The sequence below is a fragment of the Pongo pygmaeus genome, chromosome 3 (assembly GCF_028885625.2).
Source record: "Pongo pygmaeus isolate AG05252 chromosome 3, NHGRI_mPonPyg2-v2.0_pri, whole genome shotgun sequence".
NCBI classification, from domain to species: domain Eukaryota; kingdom Metazoa; phylum Chordata; class Mammalia; order Primates; family Hominidae; genus Pongo; species Pongo pygmaeus.
In genome coordinates, this window is record NC_072376.2 from 47015817 (window position 1) to 47040450 (window position 24634).

The 24634-nt window shown below is 37.5% G+C and overlaps 1 protein-coding gene across 12 annotated transcripts in view; it reads left to right on the forward strand.

Annotated features, from left to right (window-relative positions):
* The window catches only part of ATP10D (ATPase phospholipid transporting 10D (putative)), a 161641-nt gene that overhangs the window by 32256 nt on the left and 104751 nt on the right, over positions 1-24634 (forward strand). For 7 of the 12 annotated variants that reach the window (XM_054486838.2, XM_063663622.1, XM_063663628.1 and 4 more), the window contains exons 2-3: positions 16421-16747; positions 19416-19610. In XM_054486838.2, the coding sequence (XP_054342813.1) occupies positions 16458-16747; positions 19416-19610 (485 nt within the window). In that variant the 5' untranslated portion in view covers positions 16421-16457. Of the gene's footprint in view, positions 1-5530; positions 5670-16420; positions 16748-19415; positions 19611-24634 lie in introns of those variants that run through there. The other 5 variants (XM_063663625.1, XM_063663626.1, XM_063663627.1 and 2 more) reach the window with 2 other exon arrangements.

Below are 24634 nucleotides of genomic sequence, written 5' to 3' on the forward strand. Positions count from 1 at the left end.
TAAAGTGTTAGAATTACAGGCATGAGCCACCGTGCCCAGCCTAAACATCATTTTTAACAGCTGTCTTATATTTCCATTAGAAATAGATTTAACACAATTAGATATAATGCAGTCAACAATTTGTCTATTTCTCAGTATTTGTGTAGTGACTTTCTCTTTCTTTTTGAGATGGAGTTTCGCTCTTGTTGCCCAGGCTGGAGTGCAGAGGCATGATCTCAGCTCACAGCAACCTCCGCCTCCCGGATTCAAGCCATTCTCCTGCCTCAGCCTCCGGAGTAGCTGGGATTACAGGCATGCGCCACCACACCCGGCTAATTTTATATTTTTAGTAGAGACGGGGTTTCTCCATGTTGGTCAGGCTGGTCTCGAACTCCTGACTTCAGGTGATCCACCCGCCTCAGCCTCCCAAAGTGCTGGGATTACAGGCATGAGCCACCGCACCTGGCTGTGTAGTGACTTTCTAAGGCTGAGTTGAGTATATTTGTACTGAGGGCCAGAGAGGACATTTTTAGGGCATATCCTATGGGTCTAGAGAAGTAAGAGCAGGTTAAAGTCCCCCAAAACTATATGAATGTATGCCTTCATTGAGCATTATGAATAAAGAAACCCTTTGCTACATTCTACATTCAGAGTCAAAAAAAATGCTAACTCTGTCTTAAATTCTTTTTTTAGGTTACTACTGAAGTTGATAATTTTTTTTGCTATATATTTATAGTATGTGGCTTCTGTGTTTGTTCAGACTTTTTTTCCAACTGTGCTGTTCATGTGACTATTAAACCAGAAATGAATAATTTTTAATATTTATCTTATAAGATATTAATTAATTAATTAATTAATTTTTGAGACTGGGTTTCACTCTACTGCCCAGGCTGGAGTGCAGTGGTGTGATCTTGGCTCACTGTAACCTCCGCCTCCTGGGTTCAAGGGATTCTCATGCCTCAGCCTCCTGAGTAGCTGGGATTACAGTTGCCCGCTACCACAACCGGCTAATTTTTGTATTTTTAGTAGAAACGGGGTTTCACCACATTGGCCAGGGTGGTCTCAAACTTCTGACCTCAGGCAATCCTCCCGCCTCGGCCTCCCAAATTGCTGGGATTACAGGTGTGAGCCACCGCACCCAGCCTATAAAATATTAATTTAAAAAATAGACCATTGTAGCCGGGCACGGTGGCTCATGCCTGTAATCCCAGCACTTTAGGAGGCTGAGGTGGGCAGATTGCCTGAAGTCGGGAGTTGGGGACCAGCCTGACCAACGTGGAGAAATCCCGTCTCTACTAAAAATACACAGTTAGCCAGGCGTGGTGGCACATGCCTGTAATCCCAGCTACTCAGGAGGCTGAGGCAGGAGAATCGCTTGAACCAGGGAGGCCAACGTTGTGGTGAGCTGAGATTGCACCATTGCACTCCAGCCTGGACAACAAGAGTGAAACTCCATCTCAAATTAAAAAAAAAAAAAAAATAGGTCATTGTGAGTCATAATGGAACTTGTTAGGGTGATACTGAAACAATGGGGCAGATTCCACAGATTAGCTCAAATAGGCCGTGAAAATGTTAGGATAAGTACCTATCTGTAGAAATTTTAGTTTATTTTATGGTTGAATCATACTAGTGTATAAAATTCTGGCAAACATAATAATATTGTATTCAAATTGACTTAAATAATTTATGACATTCATAAATAATGACATAGTTTAAGAATTAATAAAAGCCTATCTATATATGCATGAATAAGAAAATGGTAGTGGAGCAAACAGCAGGATATGTGAATTGCCACTAACTTGCTGTGTAATCTTGGGTAAGTCATTCTTTCCAAACCTCTGTTTTCTTCTGTGTAAAATAAAGTATTTAGTTGGATATTAACATTTTTTTCCGGCTTTAACATTCTGAGTTTTTTGTTTAAGTTGTTAAGCATCTTTAAAATGCTTTTCCTACTTTGAAGAAATGTTGGCATCAAACAATTCATATGTATTCTTATAAAAGTAAGAATAGCTACCATTTGTTAATCTATTGTATGTCAGATGTCTTACATACATTCCCATTAACTCCTCAACAACCCTACAGAGCAGATGATATCATTGCCATTTTCCTCATTGGAAAACTGAGGGTCATAAGAAGTCCCACTAGGGCTGAGTGGGAGAGCCAGAATTTGAACCCATGACTCTGAAATGCTCTGTTCTTTCTACTGTGCCACTTACCTCTCCCTTGGACAAATGTGATGGCTTGTTTTAACCCAGAGTTTCTCAACAGCAGCATTTCTTGACATTTGGGACTAGATAATTATTTGTTGTGAAGGGTTGTCCTGCACATTGCTGCATATTTAACAGCATCTCTGGCTTCTTTCCACAACCAAAAATATCTCCAGATATTAGCAAATGTCCTAGGGGGCATTTGCCCCCTAGGTACAATTGGCCCCGTTTGAGGACCACTGCTCTAATACAACTTAAGTCATCAGTAGTCTGAGAACAAACATAATTATTTTCTCCAGCAAAAGCTTTAGGCCATTTTAAGGGTCAAGATGGAATTAACCAAGTATATCTCCAGCAAAGGAACCTACGTACTCCTTCATGCAATAATACTTATTATACATTGATTACCCCTTATTCTCTTAAGATTCATCCCATTTGAAGAGCATTTTTTGGGATGCATGGTATAGCAACAAGAATCTGATTAATGTTTGTTAATTCACTGAAAAGTATTCATTGAGGGCATGTTATATGCCAGGCATTGTCCAGTTATTGGTTAAAACAGTAAACAAGATGGCCTTGTAGGAGAAACAGGTATTAAATCATTTTAGCTCATTCTCCTTTATCTTCCTAATAATCTTGTAAAGATTCTGTTTAGAACCACAATCCAGTGTGTTTATCATGTTTTACATACATACACAACTTATCACATGAAGCTGGAGTTTGCCTTCCTTAGTGTGAATGAGTAAAGATCGCACACCAGGAAATTTGTGTTCTTTTGCCAGTTCAAATATGTATTTTGGCTCTGGTTTTTAAATGAGCGTGTATCTGTGTGCTAGCTTCATTTTGAAACTTAACTGTTTATCTATCGGTTAGTCTTTTAATGCTCTTACCATTTTGTGGTCTGAAGCTTGACCACATACATATCAAAGTTTGTCTTATGGGAATTAATCTCTGAAGTATTTCAGGTAATGAGGGAATCTCATGAGGTTCGTGCCTGATCCCTTTACTAGACTGTACTCCTGGAGGACAGAAACCATGGAGTTCACATGGGAATTCCCATCACATTGGTTTCAATGCCTGGAAAAGTACCTGGTTGGCAATGGTAGCCTTTCAGTACCTATTTTCTAACAAATATAAGGAAAAGAAATCTCTAAACAGTGAAAATAGATTTCACTAAATAAATCTTGCTGAATTTTTATCTTCTACTTCCTGAAGACCACTGGGGTCATTTATTTACATTTCTTAATTATTGTAAGGTAGTTGGAAGTAAAACTTAAATCTTCATAAAGACAGATTTGGACAGCTGATGGGGAAAAAGCCTTAAAGTTATTCAAAACAAGGAGGTTTTCAAGTACTGGAAGAAAACCTTATGGAAATGCTTTGAAGACCCTGAAGGCATCACTATAAAGAATACACTTGTGCTCAGAGCATTGGTGCTGAATTCTCAGAGAAGAAAATTTATTTAAAATGCTGTGTCAAATATAGGAAAATTGGGTACACATTGTATAATGATTTCTATCCTGGACAAAATTGTTTTGATACTTTAAAGGATAAACCTCAAACTGTCTTAAAAAAGGTTACTCAGAATAACTTCCTCCTGGAGAGTTTCAGAACAATAAAATTTAAATACTTCAGCTATTTCTAAAAATAATTCCTACTTGTTTTATTTCCTTTTTTATGTCTTTCTGTTGCAGAGTTTCGTTAGTGTCCATTTTAGGACTACATGCTCTAGATCTTAATGTGAACTATAATAACTTCAGCATGCATAATAAGAGCTGTAGTGAGCTACATACCATGAAATGCCGTTATTATATCACATTTAGAGGCAGTGTGTATAAGATTGTTAAAGATATTCCAGTCTTTGCCGCATATAAGAGGGGTGTTATTTTACTCATTCATTCTTGGGTTCATTCCACAAATATTCATTGAAAATGTACTCATTGCCTGATATTGTACTCTTCTAGGCCTAGGCCATATCAGTGAACCAAAAAGACAGAAATTTCTACGCTGATGGAGGAGGGAGACAGACAAAAGCTAAAATACCAAAGTAAATTATGCATTGTTAGAAAGTGACATAAAGGTTTTATGAAAAGTAAAGCAGAAAAGGAGAATAATAAGAGGCAGATCATATGGAGCACTGGAGGTGGCTATAATTATATGGGAGGCTTTAGAGAGTTTTAAGTTGTGAAATTGTCAGGATCTAACTTAGATTATACCAGGACTAGACTGAGAGTGGTGGATCAGGTTGATTGTAATAAAGGTGATGAGAAGTGGTAAGATTCTGGATATAGTTTAAGGGAAGAGTCAACAGAATTTGCGGACTGACATGTTGTGAGTTGTAAGTGAAAGAAACCAAGGATGACTCAAAAGTTTTTGGGCTGAGCATCTAGAAGGGAGCTGCCATTAGCTGACAGGGCTAATCTGGGGGAGAAGCAGTTTGGGGGAGAGTGCTTGGACCTCCATTTGCACTTGTTACTGTCTGGAGATGGGCTGCCTCCTGGGCATCAGTCTGGAGTTTTGGAAAGAGGTCTATGCTAGAGGAACTTGTGGAAGTTCTCTTTGGATGGCCTTGGTATTCTCAGTAAAATAGAAACAAGGTCATCACCAGGAAGAAAGTTAGGAGGGAGATATTGGATGTTAGAGGAGAAAGGAAAGGGTATGAAACAGTTGTGTATGAGAGTGGGAGAATACATGGACTGGAAATGCAGTATGATTGCAGTCAGTGTGAATGGCCAACTTAGAGTTTGTGGTCAGGATGTTAAAGTGACTCTGACAAGGTGTTGTACGTTTCTTTCCAGCCACTTTCAACCTGTAGGTACTGGAACAGAGTACATAGAGCTTTACATGTGAATGTAAGCAGGGTGAGGGTTTTGCCAAGAAAGAAGTGAGAGAGGAGTTCACTGGTTGAGAGAATATACAAGGAAGTGATTACGGTATTAACCATAAAATTTAAAGTAAGTAAGGAAATAAGACCACTTGAGAATATGGGGCAGTGAAAAGATGGTTGGTGGTTGTTTATGGGTAGGATCAGTGATATTGGAGTCAGGTTAAAAGTGAGTCATTTATTTGAAAGTAAATTTTATTTGCATATATTGAATTGTAGTTCAAACACATATAAAGTCCTCTATAAGGCACAGTAAGCAGTAAAAATGGGGTAACCTCACCTAGTACAAAATGAACGTTTTAAAAGTAAATAAATGCAAATATTTAAATTTATTTAACTTTATTTTTTCAAATGTAGCATGCCTTTAGCGTTTTTCTCTAAATAACTTAAATTTAATTTTTTAATACCACTCTTCTCCTATTCTCTCTCCCATCCCTCACATTCCTTGGTGGGTTGCCAGAGCTATATGCCTTCTGCCAGCTTGTTATTCAAGTGTTACTGCCCTGTATCAGAGCCCTCTGATAGCCGCCAAGGCTCTCATTCCATTTGAGATATCTGGATTAAGCTTGAGTAACTACTTACTAAGCTGTGCCACTTGGGTGAGTTTCTCAAACACTCTGAGTCTGTTTCCTCATTACTAAGTGGAGATAATAATATGTACTTTATTGTAAGGATTAAAGTTAATGCATGTTTATCCTTTGTATATAACCCGGTATATGTCTATAAATGGTAGATATTGTTATGATCTTAGGTCTATTAAATTAATAATATTTGTTAATGTTGAATAACCAAATCTCAAAAAAATGCTATTTTTTCATTCAATAACGTATTATTTTAGAAGCATGTAGGATCACTAAGGTCAAAACACAGTATTGCTGCCATCAATATTTTCATATATGTTTATGTTTTTTTCAGCTTTAAAAAGAGATTAAGGCATATTAGGAACTCACCATAAATATGAGTAAGACTTCTTTTAGTTCCCAATAACATAGAGAAACACATATACAACTGCAACATTTTACCTGCCTTTTGCTAGCCTAAACCAGCTTTGAGCCTAATTATTCACAAACAGTGAATAATTGGACATGTGATCCCTTCAAAAAAAAATCTGGGCCGGGCATGGTGGCTCAGGCCTGTAATCCCAGTACTTTGGGAGGCCGAGGCGGGCGGATCACGAGGTCAGATCGAGACCATCCTGGCTAACACCGTGAAACCCCATCTCTACTAAAAATGCAAAAAATTAGCTGGGCGTGGTGGCGGGCGCCTGTAGTCCCAGCTACTCGGGGGGCTGAGGCAGGAGAATGGCGTGAACCCAGGAGGCGGAGCTTTCAGTGAGCCGAGATAGCGCCACTGCACTCCAGCCTGGGCGATAGAGTGAGACTCTGTCTCAAAAAAAAAAAAAAAATCTGAAGTGTATTGAAGAAGGCAAGCATTATCGCTTTCAATGTCTGAATGGACCATCCATAAAATATATATATATATTTGATAATATATATATGATTATATATGTTTTTAATTATACATGTTTTTCTTTTATATACAATATACATATACATATTATGTAATAATATATGTATGTATGTAATATTACACACATAAATATATATTAAATATATGTATGTGGTATTATATATAAATATATAAAAGCTTTATTCTCACATGAGAGAACTGAAGAAATTCTTATTGAGTGCGTGTTTAGAAACAGTAAGAATGGGTAACTATTTCTAGTATGAAACAATGCATCTAGATACCACAGTCTACTTTTATATGTCTTTCAAAATAAACATGTCATATGTGAAAATTCTAATTTGACTCTCCATCAGCAATTATATAAAACATGTCACTCAGGTGCAGTGGCTTACACCTGTAATCCCAGTACTTTGGGAGGCCGAGGCAGGCAGATCACTTGAGGTCAGGAGTTTGAGACCAGCCTGGCCAACATGATGAAAACCCATCTCTACTAAAAAGACAAAACTTAGCTGGGCCTGCTGGCGCATGCCTGTAATCCCAGCTACTCAGGAGGCTGAGGCAGGAGGATCACTTGAACTGGGAGGCAGAGTTTGCAGTGAGCCGAGACTGGACCACTGCACTCCAGCCTGGGTGACAGAGCGAGACTCCATCTTAAAACATAAATAAATAAAAATAAAATAAAATAAAACATGTCACTTATTGCTGTGGAAGGTTCCTTCCCTCAGTCTGAGTGAGAGGCTGCTTCTGTGATGTAGAACAGCATCTTCTGTTTCCCCAACGTCAACCACAGTGTCTGGCATATGGTAGGTTTTCAGGTCATGTTTGCTGAGTAAATTGAAAATGAATGAACTTAATTTAAACACTCTTTTCTAAAGATATGTAAGGGCTATGTGCTTCAGTACAGTTGACCTTTTTCCATTTAGGGTCCTTAAAAATGACAAAACTGTTACAAATATTTCTTTGTTAGTGGTGAAAGTGAAAAGTAGTATGACTTAGCTTTTTATGAACTTATATAGCACTTCCTCCCATGATAATAATCACCAGTTATCAAAAGTAATTTCTTTTAGGGCCGAGGGCAGTGGCTCTCCCCTGTAATCCCAGTGCTTTGGGAGGCCGAGGTGGGAGGATTGCTTGAGCCCAGAAGTTTGAGACCAACTTGGGCAGTATAGAAAGACCCTGTCTCTACAAAAGAAAATAAAAATTTTGCTAGATGTGGTGGCTCATGCCTGTCATCCCAGCTACTTGGGAAGCTGAGGCAGGAGGATAGCTTGAGTCCAGAAAGTCATGGCTGCAGTGAGCTGTGATGACACCACTGCACTCCAGCCTGGGCGTCAGAGTAAGACCTGTCTAAAAAAAAAAAAAATTGATTACTTTAATTCAATGTTTTGGGTGACATATTACCCTTGCCTGACTTTTTGTATATATCTAAAATATGGAATATGTACTCCTACTGGGGATTTAGTTCAAGGTCACTTAACAGAAAATATTGAATGGCATTAAGAACTCCAAGGTGATTTTATTGAGCGAATCTGATTCATTCCACCCAATGGAGAATATAAAGGATTATGTAACTTCGTTATTCAAGATCCACAGTTTTGCCACAAAATAAATTGACCCTTGTCATCCCAAAAGCCCATATTAGATATATCCACATAGACCGTTCATACTTACCTTCTCTTCCAAAGATTATGTGAGGTGAAGAAAAACCTTTTTTTGTAGATAGAGGATAGTAGTTACCAAGGGAGCCATACCAACATGTCACGTTGGCACCTGGGGCAGCAAAGAAACCACCAAAGATATCAAACCATCTTGATGCTTTTGTCATGACCTATGAGATAAGGAATCAGTCTCCCTGCAGTAATAAGCTTCTATAGAGAGTGTTGAAAAAGTGGGTCACAGATGACACAGATTGGAGCAAGACCAAGTTTTATTAGGGCTCACTGTGCTTCAGGCAGGGCTGGCTACCTCTGATGTGTAGGTTAAAGAGACTTTTTTTTTTTTTTTTTTTTTTTGAGATGGAGTCTCACTCTGTGGCCCAGGCTGGAGTGCAGTGGCGCGATCTCGGCTCACTGCAAGCTCCGCCTTGTGGGTTCACACCATTCACCTGCCTCAGCCCCCCGAGTAGCTGGGACTACAGGCACCCGCCACCATGCCTGGCTAATTTTTTTGCATTTTTAGTAGAGACGGGGTTTCACCATGTTAGCCAGGATGGTCTCGATCTAGGTCAAGGAGACTTTCATATCATAAGTCTATTGTGAAACAATTCCTATCTTATTCTTAGAAATCCATAGATATGAAATTTCTCTGTGCCTTTTATTGACTATGATAGAGAACTCCTGTGTCTTCCATGGTTTAGAACATATAAGAACTTTGATGTTTTGTTTGTGTTTTCTCATCTTAGTTGAGAAGGTTATAAGTCTGTCAAGGCCAGGATTCATTGTGCTTTCTTGGTCAGCTTTTGGAAATATTGGTTGAAACTAATTCTAACTGTATTAAATCTGCAGAAAGAATTAATTCTTAAGACCTCATCAACAATCTTTTGTATAAACTAGACTTCACTCTTTTAGTTAATTCTAGCCTTAGACTTGAGGATCTTCTTGTATCTGCTCTCAAGCCATTAGTGCATAGCTGAGGTTACACATTCAAAGAAGATGGACTTCCCAATAACATGAGTGATATCTAATAAATTGCTCAGTCTTAATTCCAACTGCATTTTGCAAGAAAGTTACTTAGCATAGAGTAGTGATTCTCAGAGTGTGGTCCCCAGGACCAGCAACATCAGTACTATCTGCAAGTGTGTTAGACATGCAGACTCCTGAGCCCCATCCCAGACCTGCTGGATCAGAAACCTAGGGGGGTGAGGTTCATGGCCAGGTGTGGTGGCTCACATCTATAATCCTAGCACTTTGGGAGGCTGAGGCAGGTGGATCACCTGAAGTCAAGAGTTCGAGACCAGCCTGGCCAACATGGTGAAACCCCATCTCTACTAAAAATACAGGAAACAACAAAAAAATTAGCTGGGCATGGTGGTGCATGCCTATAGTCCCCAACTACTTGTGAAGCTGTGGTGGAAGGATCACTTGAACCAGGGAGGCAGAGATTGCAGTGAGCTGAGATCAAGCCACCCCACCACTACACTCCAGCATGGGTGACAGAGCAAGACTCCATCTCCAAAAGGAAAAGAAAAAAAAAGAAACCTAGGGGGTGAGGTTCAGAAGATTCTGATGCAAAACAAACATAGGGCATCTTGAAATGATTATAGATGTTTTTTTCTTTTAGACCAGTGAACTTGTATATTTTTCAAATTGTTGGCTGGTGATAAGCTCAGGAATTTAAAAATGCTAACTGAGCCCAAGAGAATTCATTATCCTGTATTTACCTTTGGTAATCTGCCCTACTGCAAACTTTTCATTAAGCATTCATTAAGAGAAATAGGACTTTTGAGAACTAAATCTGCCTTCAAGTACGTTTGTGTATAGTAAGGAACTTAGTATATTTTAGATACATTCTGTTAGTGACGGATTTTAGTTTTTAATATCTTCTAGAAAAAAATACTATAATTAGAAATAATGTAATTTTACATGAGAATATTTGATTCTTTAAAATTTTATATATTAATAGCATTATATAGTTGGAGCCAATGATTGGACATCTTGAGAAAATTTTAAAATATTCTTTGAGCTTTACTTTTTTCTGTGAAAAATGAAATGAAATTCCACATCTAGTGAAAACTAAATTAAATGGCATGTGGAAGTATTTTGTAAACAGTGATTATTATAAAAGTGTTAGTACTTACCAAGCAATGCTTGATTTATATTTCTTCAATTCTGACCTTAGTTGATTTCATACCTAAAATTGAAAGCTTGTAGATTTTAGAACTTTAATTACAGATTTTGTAATCTGGGCGTAAATGAAATATTGGATGGGAAAATTAATATCTAGCATCATGCAGGCCTGCTTTATGGCAGCACTAGACTATTCCAGAGTTTACGTAAAATTAGTACATTTTCCTTCCAAAACTTTAACTTAACTTTTTAAGATTATAAATCAGTACCTCTAAGGATAGCAGATTACTGAGGATAGTAGAGTATCTAGATCTAAAACATTCTTTCTTGGGTTATGTGATCATCATTGAAGTTCAAGCACCTGGTTGTTTATATGGTTTTACAAAGTTTGTTTTTGTTAATTCTCAAGACAGGATTCCTATGGTTGGCAGAGCATCAGGTCAAAAAATATGAGACCAGTTGGTTTATTAGCAGAAAACTCTGAAAAATTATCTCTTTGAGGAATGGGCTAAATCTTAGAATTATGAATGATCTTTCTAAAAATCCCTAAAAATGCTGCCCATTTTCTTCTTTATTAGAGCTTTTGTCTACTGGATTGCTGGACTTTCTCTTAGCAACAGTTGAGAAGAGAGTATTGCTATCCTCAGTTAGTTGGTTGCCTAGAAGCCTCCCCATTAAATGAAGAGCAGAGTTACTAAAGCAGAGTGTGACCAGGTGGTGCAGTATGAGGTGCAGTTTAAGAAATTAAACATAGATGAATAATTGATACAGTTGTTAGTATCAATACTGTGCACACAAATTCTCAGCTAATATTTATGAATAAATATTATAGAGAGAACATTTTGTAAAAAGTCACAATGGTAGTTAACCCTTACTTGGGACTTACTATGGGTCAAACACATGCTAAGTGCTTTTCATATATTAACTCACTGAATCCTCATAGCAACCCTTTGAGCAAGTTAAGCTGGCAAATGGGGGTGCCAGAAGTTGACATTGACCTCTGGCTCCAGAACCTGTGCTCTTTATCACTCTGCTGCTTATAGGTCTTAGAAATACACTAGAAGAGAAAATAATGCCCTCTTGAAAGAGTCTTTCAGGCCTGGAGAAGCAGATTCCTGCTCTTAATAAAGGTGAATGATACAATCACAAGCTAAAAGTGAATGCTTCTGTTTTCTCAAACTTAGATCTTATACTCCTACTTCTAATGGCATAAAAGCCAGGTTGAGCCATGCAAAAGGAAATGGGATGTCTTTATGTTCTTTTCTATAAAATTCAGTGATGAACAGACATTTATATGTCATCTAACTTTGGCCAAGCACTGGACAGACACATGGAGAGGAATGTTCCCTGACTTTGAAGAATAAAGCCATCTGTAACACACTATGGCAAGTGCATATGAGCCATGCTCAGGGTTCTAATGGGAGCAGAGCAGAGAATGCCTTATGGTGTCTGTTGTGTGGATCCCTGCCAATCTCCCTCATTCCATGGCCAAGCTAAAACAGTCTCGAGGATGAATAGAGGCTGGTGTGGTGAGTGGGTGATATGGTTAACTAGCCCTCCAGAAAGAGAGGGCAGCATTTGGAGAGATGCAAAGTGTACACTATGCTTTGCAACCTCCTTAACTCATTGGGAGTACTAACTAAATTACATATTCATAGACCCCATTCCAGATCCTCTGAATCAGAATCTCCAGGGGAGAGGCTTTGGAGACTGTGACTAACAGGGGCCTCAAGTGATTCTTATCAGGGGGGCTTGGGCAACACAGGACAAGTGGAATACAGTTTGTTCATGAATGTTGTTGGGATAAGTTTTGGAGAGAATGGTGAAGAATGAGATTAGATAGTATGAAGGTCACTTTATGTCATACCTGTCTTTTTGATTGTTCGGTTTTCTGTTTGTATCCTACCTAACGCTGCTACTTCTCAGGCATTAATAGGTACGTTGAACTGAGCATTTACTTGGCCCACTTTGAATTGAAAGCTATGGACCTAAACCCAATGTATAAGAGTCCCACCCTTGACTTGTCTATGGCTTGAGAAACACTCAAACAGGAGAGTGGGGAAGAGGATGAGCATTGTTTATTTATAGCGTGTCCCTTGACTCTTAATCGTGTTTCATTTTATTTGTTAGAAGACTGAGTAGCTACTAAGTGGTACAGCTAATATTTGAGCCTGGGCTTACAGAGTAGAAGAAATGTGATTTGTCAAAAAGTGGTGAGCAAAGTGCTCATTCCTTCATTTAAAACGGGTGAACTGCAAAATGCAGGGTTGGAGTCAAGGTCCATAGTAACCTCTGTTACCATATGAAGATGTGTGCCCACCATTCCCTTGATTTCTTTTAAGAAAAACCAATTATCAATATTTTATGTGAATTTATCCCTATTTTAAAATCTTGCTTTTATATGTGTATGTGTATATATGTATTTATGTTTATAAAACAAAACCATGTGCTTGCTGACACTGATACAAAATAAGTCATTGGGTAGAGTTTTGCTGTAGGACTAATGGTTTGTGACCACTGTGTTAAACCACCTCTGAAGTCTAAGCCTTAAGATATTATGATTTGTGATGACGCTTGATGAGGTATGACTTACTGATTTGCTTTCCTATCATATCTTAAAGAAATTTTCCTGAATATTTATGTGGAGGGTTATTAATAAAGAGGCTTCTCCAAGTACTAACATACTTTTAACTTTGTTGGAAGTGACAGAGAAAGGGTGAAAGGCTCTTTCCTGACTACTGTGGGCACAGTGCTGCCCTCCCCTGAGCCTTCTTGTCCAACTGCTGTCTTTCAGTAATTTTCTACCATAAGATTTTGTTTTTTTCTTCTTTTTTAAATCTGATATTTTCAAACATTGAAAATATTATTTCTTTTTATTCATTTTACAAAAACATCCACTGAAATAAAATAATTTAAAAGATCTTTATAAACATTTTGTCTTTGGCTCTCTGTAGAACAAATACCTGTTTCTATAGGAAAAGCTTTCTGTGTGTAACATTATTGACTGAGGGAGAAAGGGTTGTAAGGGGAAAATTTTGTTTTAAAAACTTTTGAATTGACAAATAAAAATTGTATGTATTTATGGTGAAGAATGTGATGTTTTGATATGTGGATGTATTGTGGAATGGCTAGCTCAATGTAATTAGCATATGTATTACCTCACATACTTTTTATTGTGGTGAGAACACTTCAAGTCTACTCTCTTAACAATTTTCAAGTATGCAATATATTGTTACTGTATTAACCATAGTCACCATAATATACAATAAATCTCTTGAACTTATTACTCCTTTGTAGCTGAAATTTTGTATTCCGTAATAGTCTGTTTTCTGCATTTGGGGTTGTGGATCTATTTAGGAACATGGATCTATCCACTTCCATGTATAATTTCAGCTCCATGTGAAGCCACACACAATCGCTATCTTTTTACTAACATGTACAGTAACATTAGTGGATCTTGAAACTAATTCAGTGCATCCTAACTAGTACTAATATGAGAGAGAGAAGAAAGAAGATCCCTGTATGCATTGCAGGTGGTAAGGGTAAGAAATATTTCATAGAACTTTTGTTTCAGGTGTGTGTGTGTGTGTGTAAATTCTACTTTGCATCGTAGAATGTATTTCTTGCTGGGAGAGCAGTTAACACATTTCAAAAGCCTCTGATCTAGGATGACTGAACAATCCTTGGTCATTCCTGCCTAGTATAAAAGAGTTTAAATTTTAAACTAGAAATTTGAAAGGATTTTCATCATATGTTAATTACCTCCAAGCCTAGGCTTTTCTCCTCAGTCCCTTCAAAGCACTTCTCTGTCTAGCTTAAATCTATCCTCTGATCCAAGGGTCACTTTTCAGGAGAATGACAGTGCTGAAGAGAGAGTTCTTACAAAATGATGAGCTGCCCAGCTTTGGAGAGTAGGAGAGAGACTCTTGTAGGCTCTAGAAGGGGGCCTTGGAGGGCAGTGAGCCAGCCCTAATTCTATCTTCACCAAAATTCCTTGAAAATGAAAAGAAGGAATAAAGGAGAAAGGCAATGTGGAAGTAAATAGAGAATCTCATGTACATTTAAAGATATTGAAAAGGCCCAAAGAGAAGGAGACCTAGAAATACTTTGGCAATGAAATGTTTTTCAGTCGTTATGTGCTTGTTTCTTAGGAACTGAGTGACTTGGGGAAAGATGTGGTTCTTGTCTGCATTGTGGAATAAAAAGCTGATTGTTTCTGTGAACCAGTAAGTATGTTTGCTAGCGTGAGGTTATTAGTCAGACACACCACAAATTAGCAGAAGTTAACACCTCGTGTATTTGTTTCATGTTTGTTTAATTATTCCTGTTTGGACTCTCAAGAAATTGTATTTCAAAATTTAAAAAGGGAAGTGAGATTTAGATTATTGTATGAGATTGTGGACGTTAGAGAGATAAACATTCTTATGTCTTAGAATTTAATGGCAAGTGAATGCTTCCTTTTAAGGTTTCCAGAAATAAATCAAATTGTGCTGATTTCAACCTTTTAAAAAAATGTCACATTTGTCATAATGGTAACCTAATGTGCATTATTTGAAACTAATGAAAAGCATTAGTATTTATGTTCAGTATTTTCTGTTATCTATTGATTCACTTATGAAGCAGTATTTTATGTTCTTATTCTGGGGGAGAGTTCTAGATATGTTATGAACTACATTAATAACTCAAGCTGCCATTATGAGCAGCAGGTTAAAAGAACTAAGCCACTTTTGTATGCTTGGTGAAGTAAAAACCAGCTTTTCAAATATACTTCGGAGGCAGGCTTTTAAAAAATTATATTGAAGAGATAGTAAATGTTATTTTGGCCAGTCAGTCTTCATTGATTTAGTTATCTATAAATAAATATTTTAGAGGCCAAACTCCAAAAGAACTGTTTTTTTTTTTCTTGTTCCTATCGTTAGTATAAAACTGATGAGACTGACATGAATGTTTTCTCTCATGATAAGACGGGCTATCTATTGTGGGTCCAATATCCAGGCACAACTACATATACTCAGAGGCTGTTGTTCTTCCCATCAAAAGTGATTGTCTGCCTGTAATCCCAGCTATTCAGGAGGCTGAGGCATGAGAATCGCTTGAACCCCTTTCTTTCCTTTCTTTGTTTTGATTAACAAACTCACATTCCAGGTAGGGCTGCATTTCTTGGAAAATAAGGAAACCTTAGAAATAAGGAAAATAAGGGAATATGTACCAGTTTGATTTTGTTTTGTAGCAAAGCACCCCAAAATTTAAGGACATAACATTTATTGACTCATAATTTGGTGGGTGGGCAAGTCGGGCTGAGCTCAGCTGAGACAGCTTATCTCTATTCTAATTTGTGTCATCTGGGCACACTCGCTTGTTAGTGGTCAGTTGGCAGTCAGTGGTGTTATTTATGTATTTATAGAGGCTATGGTGGTAAATGGGGCAACTGAGGCATGTGTTGTGGGCTACAGTGGTTCCTAGAACAGTGAAAGAGATTAAGCTCCAATGAACAAGCACTTTTAAAGCCTCTACTTGCTGTCTTGTTTGCTAGTGTTACATTAGCTGAAGCAAGGCACATGGCCAAGCCCAGACACCACAGGTAGAGAAAGACTCTACCTCTTGATTGGCTGAGAGTTATGCTTGCAGAGATAGGAAGAGTTTGTGGGCATTTTTGTAATCCACATAGAATGGGTTTTATTGATGTCCTATGATCTATCAGACTTTATGCTATGTGACTTACCTGTTATTCATTTAGTCCTCAAAACAATTTCCTGACATGCCTGGCATTATGCCCATTGCAAAGATGATAAAACTGATGATCAGAGAAGTTAAGAGACTTGCACAAATTAAGCCCAAATTGTTTGCTTCAAGTTATGGAATGGCCTTTTAGGTGCTGTCTCTTGTTAAGCAACATGATCAGATGCTTAGCCCATGAGGCAGAAGATGTATGCTTTATTTTGTTAAAATGGAGTTCTAAAGACTACCTTTACTTTCTTCGTTACATGCTGAACTATTGGGTCATGTATTTATTTGGTATAGAAAAAATATTAAAATTTCACCATTTTGAGACTTTTCAGAAGCTCATGGAAGTGTGGTTTTTGTTTGTTTGCCAGGTCAGCTACACAACCTGGATCTCACCACAGTTTGGATATGACTGAGGCTCTCCAATGGGCCAGATATCACTGGCAACGGCTGATCAGAGGTGCACCCAGGGATGATGATTCGAGGCCATACAACTATTCCTCGTTGCTCGCCTGTGGGCGCAAGTCCTCTCAGACCCCTAAACTGGCAGGAAAGCACCGGATTGTTGTTCCCCACCTCCAGCCCTTCAAGGATGAGTATGAGAAGTTCTCCGGAGCCTATGTGAACAATCGAATACGAACAACAAAGTACACGCTTCTGAATTTTGTGCCAAGAAATTTATTTGAACAATTTCACAGGTACTGTTTTATTTTTGAAGAAAACCTTAGAATATCATTCTAGTTGATATATAACATATTTTTCATTTTCATAACCCTGTATGTTACTTAAACCTAAGACATGTGACATCATCCTTGACAATTTTGATACGAATCTGTTGTGGAATGATGAGTCCTCTCATTCATGTAGCACTTTCAATTGGAAAGGTGTTTTCTCTTTACCAGAAAAGATATTGTAATTCACATATTATGGATTAGGAAATGACTTGACTGTGGTTTAGCCAATGTCATGCCAATGTCAAGTAGCAGACCAGGGGCTGCCTCTGGGGGTCTTCTTACTCTTGCTTTAGTGTTCTTTCCATGAAACCATGCTGCATTTTAATTTCAAATTTTTCTTACTGATAATAGGAGGAAATAGAGCTCTGAAGCCAGTGCAGATGTCAGATGTTTAGGTGAAACAGTGACCTAATTCAGCTTAATATCGCATCCATGGACACTCTCCTGTGAGTTTAGGCACTGAAGGAAATGGAAGTATGAGTGCCACTTCTCTCCTTGTGGAGTTTGCAGTTGTGCTAGGGAAACACTATATATATATATATATATATATATATATATATATATATATGTAAAACAAAAAGACATAGTGAATGCAATGAGTGTTATAAAGGGCTGTCAAATAGAATGAAAGCCTCAAAAAGAGAAATAATAATACTAACTGGAGCAATAGAAGGGGAAATGACATTTGACTTAATAATGGAGGGTGGGTGAGATATTCAAAGCAGAGGTGTGGGCAAAGCATATTTCAGGAAGGAGTATGAATAATGGCATAAAGGCAGTAGTATAAAAGGCTTGCTTGAAGCCTGGGAAGTAGTGTTCTCTGACTTACATGTAGCATCTGTGCTGAGGAGCAACAGGAAGTAAAGTCAGAAAGATAGATGTGACCCAGGAAAGAGGTCTTGCTATCAGGATAAAGAGTTGAGAGCCACGTCTGCAGGCACAATTACCATGCTTACGTTGGTATTTCACTACGGAAGCAGTGTGGTGGGTAGATGAAAGGACTTAGAGATGGCAGAGAAAACATTTAGGAAGATGTTGTATATATCCCAGTGAATTGTAATGGAGACCTGACCTTGGAACAATGTGGGAATGAAAAGAAGGGTGACCTCTTACAGATACTGTGGATTTAATGGAAGACATTCAGTGAAAGCAATAAAAAGATGATGTGAACATGTTGAGCTGTGATGACCAGAAGCACTAACAGAAAAATGAAAAACAAGAGTAAAAAGAACCTTGGCTGGAAGAGTATTTTGTTTTTGTAAATGTATTCAAGATGCCAATGCAAGTAAAGAGATTCTCCATATTCTTTAGTCATTCCACCTACATTCATTCTCATTATTCATTCTATATATGTTCCATACGCATTTATTAGATAGTGGCTATGTTTAAAGGACAGATGTGAATTTGTTGAATTAATGGCTATGTAACCCTATGTGTGTTTCATTCTTTTATGGAGTTTGGAATCTAGTGTACCCAATGGAATAAAAACCTGAAACCGAGTTCAGGGTTAGAGCTGTAGGTTTAAATGTGGTCCACCTGGAAAGAATTGAAGCCACAGAGTAGCAGGAAGGGTTAAGAAAGAAATTTTCAGAGTAAAAAGATTTGGAGGTGACAAAAAAGAAGTATATATAGATTATTCTTTTGAGAAGTTTCATGATCAATGGAAAAATATGTGATAAAAATGTAATGGCAGGATTGAGATTTTGTTTTTCCTTTAAGGAAAAGGATGTCTTGAACTTACCATATGGCCTAAAATTAGGGACCCATGGAGAAGTATTTGAATACATAAAATAGAAGAATGGAAGAAGTTCCTGAAGAAGTTGGTTCTGAATAGCATAAAAGAAGAAATAAAAGAGTTAGTCACAAGAGAAAAGAAATAGGCTTTTCTACTCAATTTTGAGGCTTGTTTAAATCTAATGTTTGGATGTACAAAAGGCTAGAGGGTTGATCTTTGTTTTGTTAATTAATTTTTACACCACATTAACTCTGAATTTCTTCTAAATTTTTCTGAACTTTTAAAAAGAAAATAGTATTTTCTATTGTGCTTTTTTCTATATTTCTTATTGTGCTCAAGACCATCCCACTCAAATATTTACTATTTTATATTTAATAAATAATATCTCACATTATTTATTTATTGATTGATTGATTACTCCACCCAAGCTGGAGTGCAATAGTGTGATCTCGGCTCACTGCAACCTCCGACTTCTGGGTTCAAGTGATTCTCGTGCCTCAGCCTCCTGAGTAGCTGGGACCACAAGTGTGTGCCACTACAACCAGCTAATTTTTGTATTTTTAGTAGAGACGGGGTTTTACCATGTTGCCCAGGCTAGTCTCGAACTGCTGACCTCAAGTGATCTTCCCGCCTCGGCCTCCCAAAGTGCTAAGATTACAGCCGTGAGCCACCGCACCCAGCCCTGATATCTCACATTTATTAAAGAATGACACAAGCCAGATGTCTAGCAGAGTAATAAATAGTTCATTAAGATTCATTGTATTTTGCTAGTTCTATATTCTGTAACATACAAAATCTACTAATAGAAACTTATAGAAAAACAATATAGTACTTTGCCTCTAACTTCAGTCCTTGAAGTAACTTCTTAACACCTCCCTTTGTGTGTTTGGGTTGCAGAGCTGCCAATTTATATTTCCTGTTCCTAGTTGTCCTGAACTGGGTACCTTTGGTAGAAGCCTTCCAAAAGGAAATCACCATGTTGCCTCTGGTGGTGGTCCTTACAATTATCGCAATTAAAGATGGCCTGGAAGATTATCGGAAATACAAAATTGACAAACAGATCAATAATTTAATAACTAAAGTTTATAGTAGGTAAGTGTAATGGGACCTTTGCTAAGGACTATGTATGTATCATTGAGAAATATGCAGAATGTTGCTTTTTTCTCCTTAGGTGTGACCAGGACCCTTTTGTGTTGTTTTTGCTATTGTTTTCAACTAATATTTCATAAAGTCCTATGATGAATTTAATTCAGGCGTCAGAGGAAAACAAAAACATATAAGCCATTGTCAACCCAGGAGCCGACAAAGCAAAAGCTTCTATAACTCATGTATAAGTGGAATTAAAAGAATTAAACTTCAGGGCCGGGCGTGGTGGCTCACGCCTGTAATCCCAGTACTTTGGGAGGCCGAGGTGGGTGGATTGCCTGAGGTCAGGAGTTCGAGACCAGCCTGACCAACATGGTGAAACCCTGTCTCTATTAAAAATACAAAAATTAGCCGGACATGGTGGCAGGCACCTGTAATCCCAGCTACTCAGGAGGCTGAGGCAGGAGAATCACTTAAACCCAGGAGGGGGAGGTTGCAGTGAGCAGAGATCGCGCCACTGCACTCCAGCCACTGCATTCCATCCTGGGTGACAGAGTGAGACTTTATCTCAAAAAAAAAAGGAGGGGAATTTTTTTTTTGGTGTGCACAAAACTAGAGCATCCCATCACAGCAACAACAGAGAGCATTCATAGGAGGAGGTCTTTTTAGGGGCATATTTGCTGTGTTGGAGACTTGTATTTTCAGTATTTGTGAAATAGAGAGTCTATGTAGCCAAGAATAAACTCAGTGAAGGTGAGTTTTAAACCTTAGTATATATTATTTGTAGCTCCTGGGTTTTTATTCTTAGATGTAAGTTAATACTTAGTAAACAGTATAGACAAATATAACTTGTCTTCAATCTTATGTGATCCAAAGAGGAAAATGTTAGGAAAGGCTTCTCTGAAGAAGTCGTATTTAATCTGAAAGCTGCAGAATTCGTGTTTTGTTCATTATTAGAATTCTTCAGTGACGTTCACAATGTTTGTTTTTATGATCTATCAAGAAAACAGGGAAAAGAACTTTATTTATCTTTTGCAAGATGATTTGAGATTTCTTGGTTAATGAGAAATTAGTTCTGTTTTTTTCTCTTATACTCATGTCCAGTCTAAAGGAAACCAGAAAAACACGTGTTGTATTTTAAAATGAAGTAATGGTATAAGTCATTGGTTTTCATTTAAAGCCATAGAGCATTTGACTAAAACAGTTCTATTAATAATTTAGTAACATTTGAATGCTTATTATATACCAGGGATAGAGAACTAAAATGTCGGTACAGTCTCTGTTCTCAAAAAATAGCTATAAGAAACAATACTTTACAATGATTATATGATGAACAAAGTCCAGAATTTGGCCAGTTTTAAGATTACCTAGTGAATGCCAAATTTAGCAAATGGAAAGAATGCTTATTATATATATTTTTGAATACAAATGCAAATATATAAATAATTTCAGGCCAGGTGCAGTGGCTCACATGTGTAATCCCAGCACTTTGGGAGGCTGAGGTGGTTGGATTGCATGAGTTCAGGAATTTGAGACCAGCCTGGGCAACATGGCGAAATCCTGTCTCTACCAAAAAACAACAAAAAATTAGCCAGGCATGGTGGTGTGTGCCTTGTAGTCCCAGATTCTGGGAGGCTGAGGTGGGAGGATCGCCTGAGCCCGGGAGGCGGAGGTTGCAGTGAGCCAAGATTGGGCCACTACGCTCCAATCTGGGCAACAGAGAGAGACCCTGTCTCAAATGAATGAAATAATTACAGATCTTAATTGCAATTTGGAGTTGATAGTGTGTGTTTATTTGCTTTTCTAGGTTGTTCTACAACATTTAATCTGATTCTCTCACTTAGCTGTGTAACCTTGGGCAATTTACAAAAAGCAGCTAAACACCCAGTTTCCTTTATTATGAATGTAATAATAAAACTTACTTCACAGCACCTAGTCGTTTCCAAGTGCTAAGTAAAAGCCATTATGATTACTATTATAGGTTAATAATGACTATTTGCTAGAGTTTGTGTTTGTCACATCGAGTCATTTCATCAACATTTGAGAACTTCTGAAAACACTGCACAATTTTTAAAATATTAAAATTACCCAATGGAAGACCTGGTATAACTTTTTTCTCAGGTGTCCTTTTAGACATAGTCCAGATCTATTTTAGTTGATTTTCATATAAACTTAAAGGTGAAATGCAGTATTATAGTCAGTTATTTAATATCCATTCTAAGATGTTCCTTTATGTTTGTGTTTCATAATAAGCTCAGGTAATTTTATGTGTTTTTATCTATGTATAATATAATTTGCTTTTGTTTGGTATTGTAGAAGAAATAATGCTTATGTTTTTCCCCCAGATTATTTCTGGAACAATTATTATAAGGTTATAAAGAAATAAAGATGGGATATAAAACCATGCCTTGTTGATTTAAATATGCTAATGTAAATTTATATGAAATATAAAGAAATCAACATACAAACAAATTATTTCTCCACAAATTTAGGGTGAAATTATGGGGGCTATTTAGCAAGTTTTTGGAAGAAGCATATTAACATTTCTAAGCAGATAATTTTGTTCTTATTTGTAATAGGTGGTGTTTCACAAGGCACTTAATTTTCTATAGAAAAGTATCATTTGGAATAACAAACACTAGTCTAGAAATTAATCATTTAAACTCTATTATACCCCCAATTAAGTTAGAATAAGCTATTATAGAAAACCTGACTTTCTTAAGATTGCCCTTAAAATAGGAGCCACTTATAAGGTTTTAAAATCTGTTTTAACATAATGGAACTGTCTTGAAAATAAGACTGTTAATCATTCAACAAATTTGAGTGCCTGCTATGTGGTAAGCACTGAGAGACTTAGAGGATTTAAACTAAAAATAGATACAATGTCTGCCATCAGGGAATGTACATTATTTTCTGACCTTTAAAAATCACAATGTTGTTGATGTTAGAAGTTTCAAAATATTAGTTAACATTTTAGGATTATCTTATAAATCCATAGAATTTCATGATTTGTAAAATGAGACCTTCAGTAGCCATCTAAGATAATTAACCTTATATAAGACATTTTGCGAAACAAAAATTTTAAATTCTTCAAATTTTCTTGAAAATACACAATTAAACCACATTTTATTTGGTGGTTATCAGAAGTGACTGTAGCTGGTAGTAAACTCTAGTATTTGAGAGAGTAGACTCTGGATATACCTGCCTTGTTTCAATTTACAGGGCCACTTAAGAGCTGTGTAACGTTGAACAAGTTACTTAACTTGTCAAGGCCAATTTTTTCTAATTTATAAAAGTGGGGCTATCCTGTTTTCATGATGCCAACCACAACATTGATTCAAAAATTAAATGAGTTGATATATATAAAGCATCTAATAAATCTTAGCTGATGTTGTGCCCAATGATATTTGCTTATTATAAATAATTCAGTGTTTTATTGGAAACATACTAAAAATACCAAAAAGAATAATTAATTCATAATCCTACCCTTTCTCTCTTTAAATATAAAGTGAAGTAGGCATCCACATTCCCCACCCTTCATTCTTACCTCTCCCTTTTGTCCCTTACCAGCTCCCATCCTAGTGGAATCACTGTTCATCGTTCAGTGTGTATTAGTCCCAACTTTTCCCAATGCTTATGTAGCAGAGCTGTTTGCTACTGAACTTATAAAGAAACAAAATGGGCCTCGAAGCTTTCCTAAAGGAGGGATTGTGGGTGCTGTGTCCTGGTCATTGAGAGTCACACACAAGCACAAACCACCAAGGAGATGCAAGAAGTTCTAGTTGTGCATTTAGGCTCTGGGGAAAGAAGAAAGTCCTCTTACTAGTTTTAATTATATATCAGGAAAGGAAATGTAGCCTTATGTTTGCATCTCCCAACATTGTAAATGTTCCAGGCTAGTTAAATGTGGCTGTGAGCATTGTCGTGTAACCTGTGGTTGCTTTCCCACCGCGCTCTCTGAAGCCTTCTTTATTCCTCCACTCGGACTGATGTGCTGTCCCACCTTTCTTTGCCTGATTCATTCTTGAACACCCTTTAAGACTCAGTTCGGGTGTCACTTCCTCCAGGGCCCAGTGCCCACAGGCTCCCATAGTAGCCTGTAGACAGCTCCCTTTTAGGAAATTGCTGTTTGTGTCTCCGTTTCAAATTTTGACCATAACCTCTCTAGAGTGGGGACCCTATCTTAATCATTTTTGTGTATTTTGTACCATGCACCTAACATGGCCATTGGCATATTAATATCAGTATATGTTTCTAGACCTGACCTAGCCAGTGATTGGGAAAATTAGCTAGTGTTTTGTTTTGTTTAAATCTTGGTACATGCTACAAATGGGGAAAAATGAAGTGAATTCGAATGTGAAAGTGACTTCATTTGAGTTTTCTTCTAATATAGAGAAAGAAACTTGTTCCTTAGAGCAATGTTACTTCTTATATTTGAAAGAATATAAAATGCCTAACCCGAATGTCAAAGTCTGTCTCTCTTTGGGCCTTCACAAGTTCTCAGCAAATTTCCTCCTGGCTTTCTTCAGATAGAAAGTAGAGAGCAGTAAGCATGAATTATGTACCTCAGATTATACCATCTATGTCTTTACCTACTTTCTTCTGACCTTAGATGAAGAGGGAATTCCCTTTCTTGTAATAGTAATCCTTCCATCTGTATTTTTCATCTCATTCCTGTTGCTTCTCTGTAGTTTCAACCAACATCTCTTCTCCCTCCTTTTTCTTCCACCTTGCCTTCTGCATTGGCTTCTCCCCTGTGTCCTATGTCCATGCCCAGTTCACTGGTCTTTACTGTCCTTTGACTTACCTTCTCTGGCAGTAGCTACCTTCACCCCTTATTCTTTTCATAGGTAACCTTCAGGAAATATTCTACTTCGGTAACTTCTTTTTTGTTTTGTTTTGTTTTTTGAGATGGAGTCTTGCTCTGTCTCAAAAACAGGTTGGAGTGCAGTGGTGCAACCTCGGCTCACTGCAACCTCCGCCTCCCGGGTTCAAGCGATTCCCCTGCCTCAGCCTCCCGAGTAGCTGGG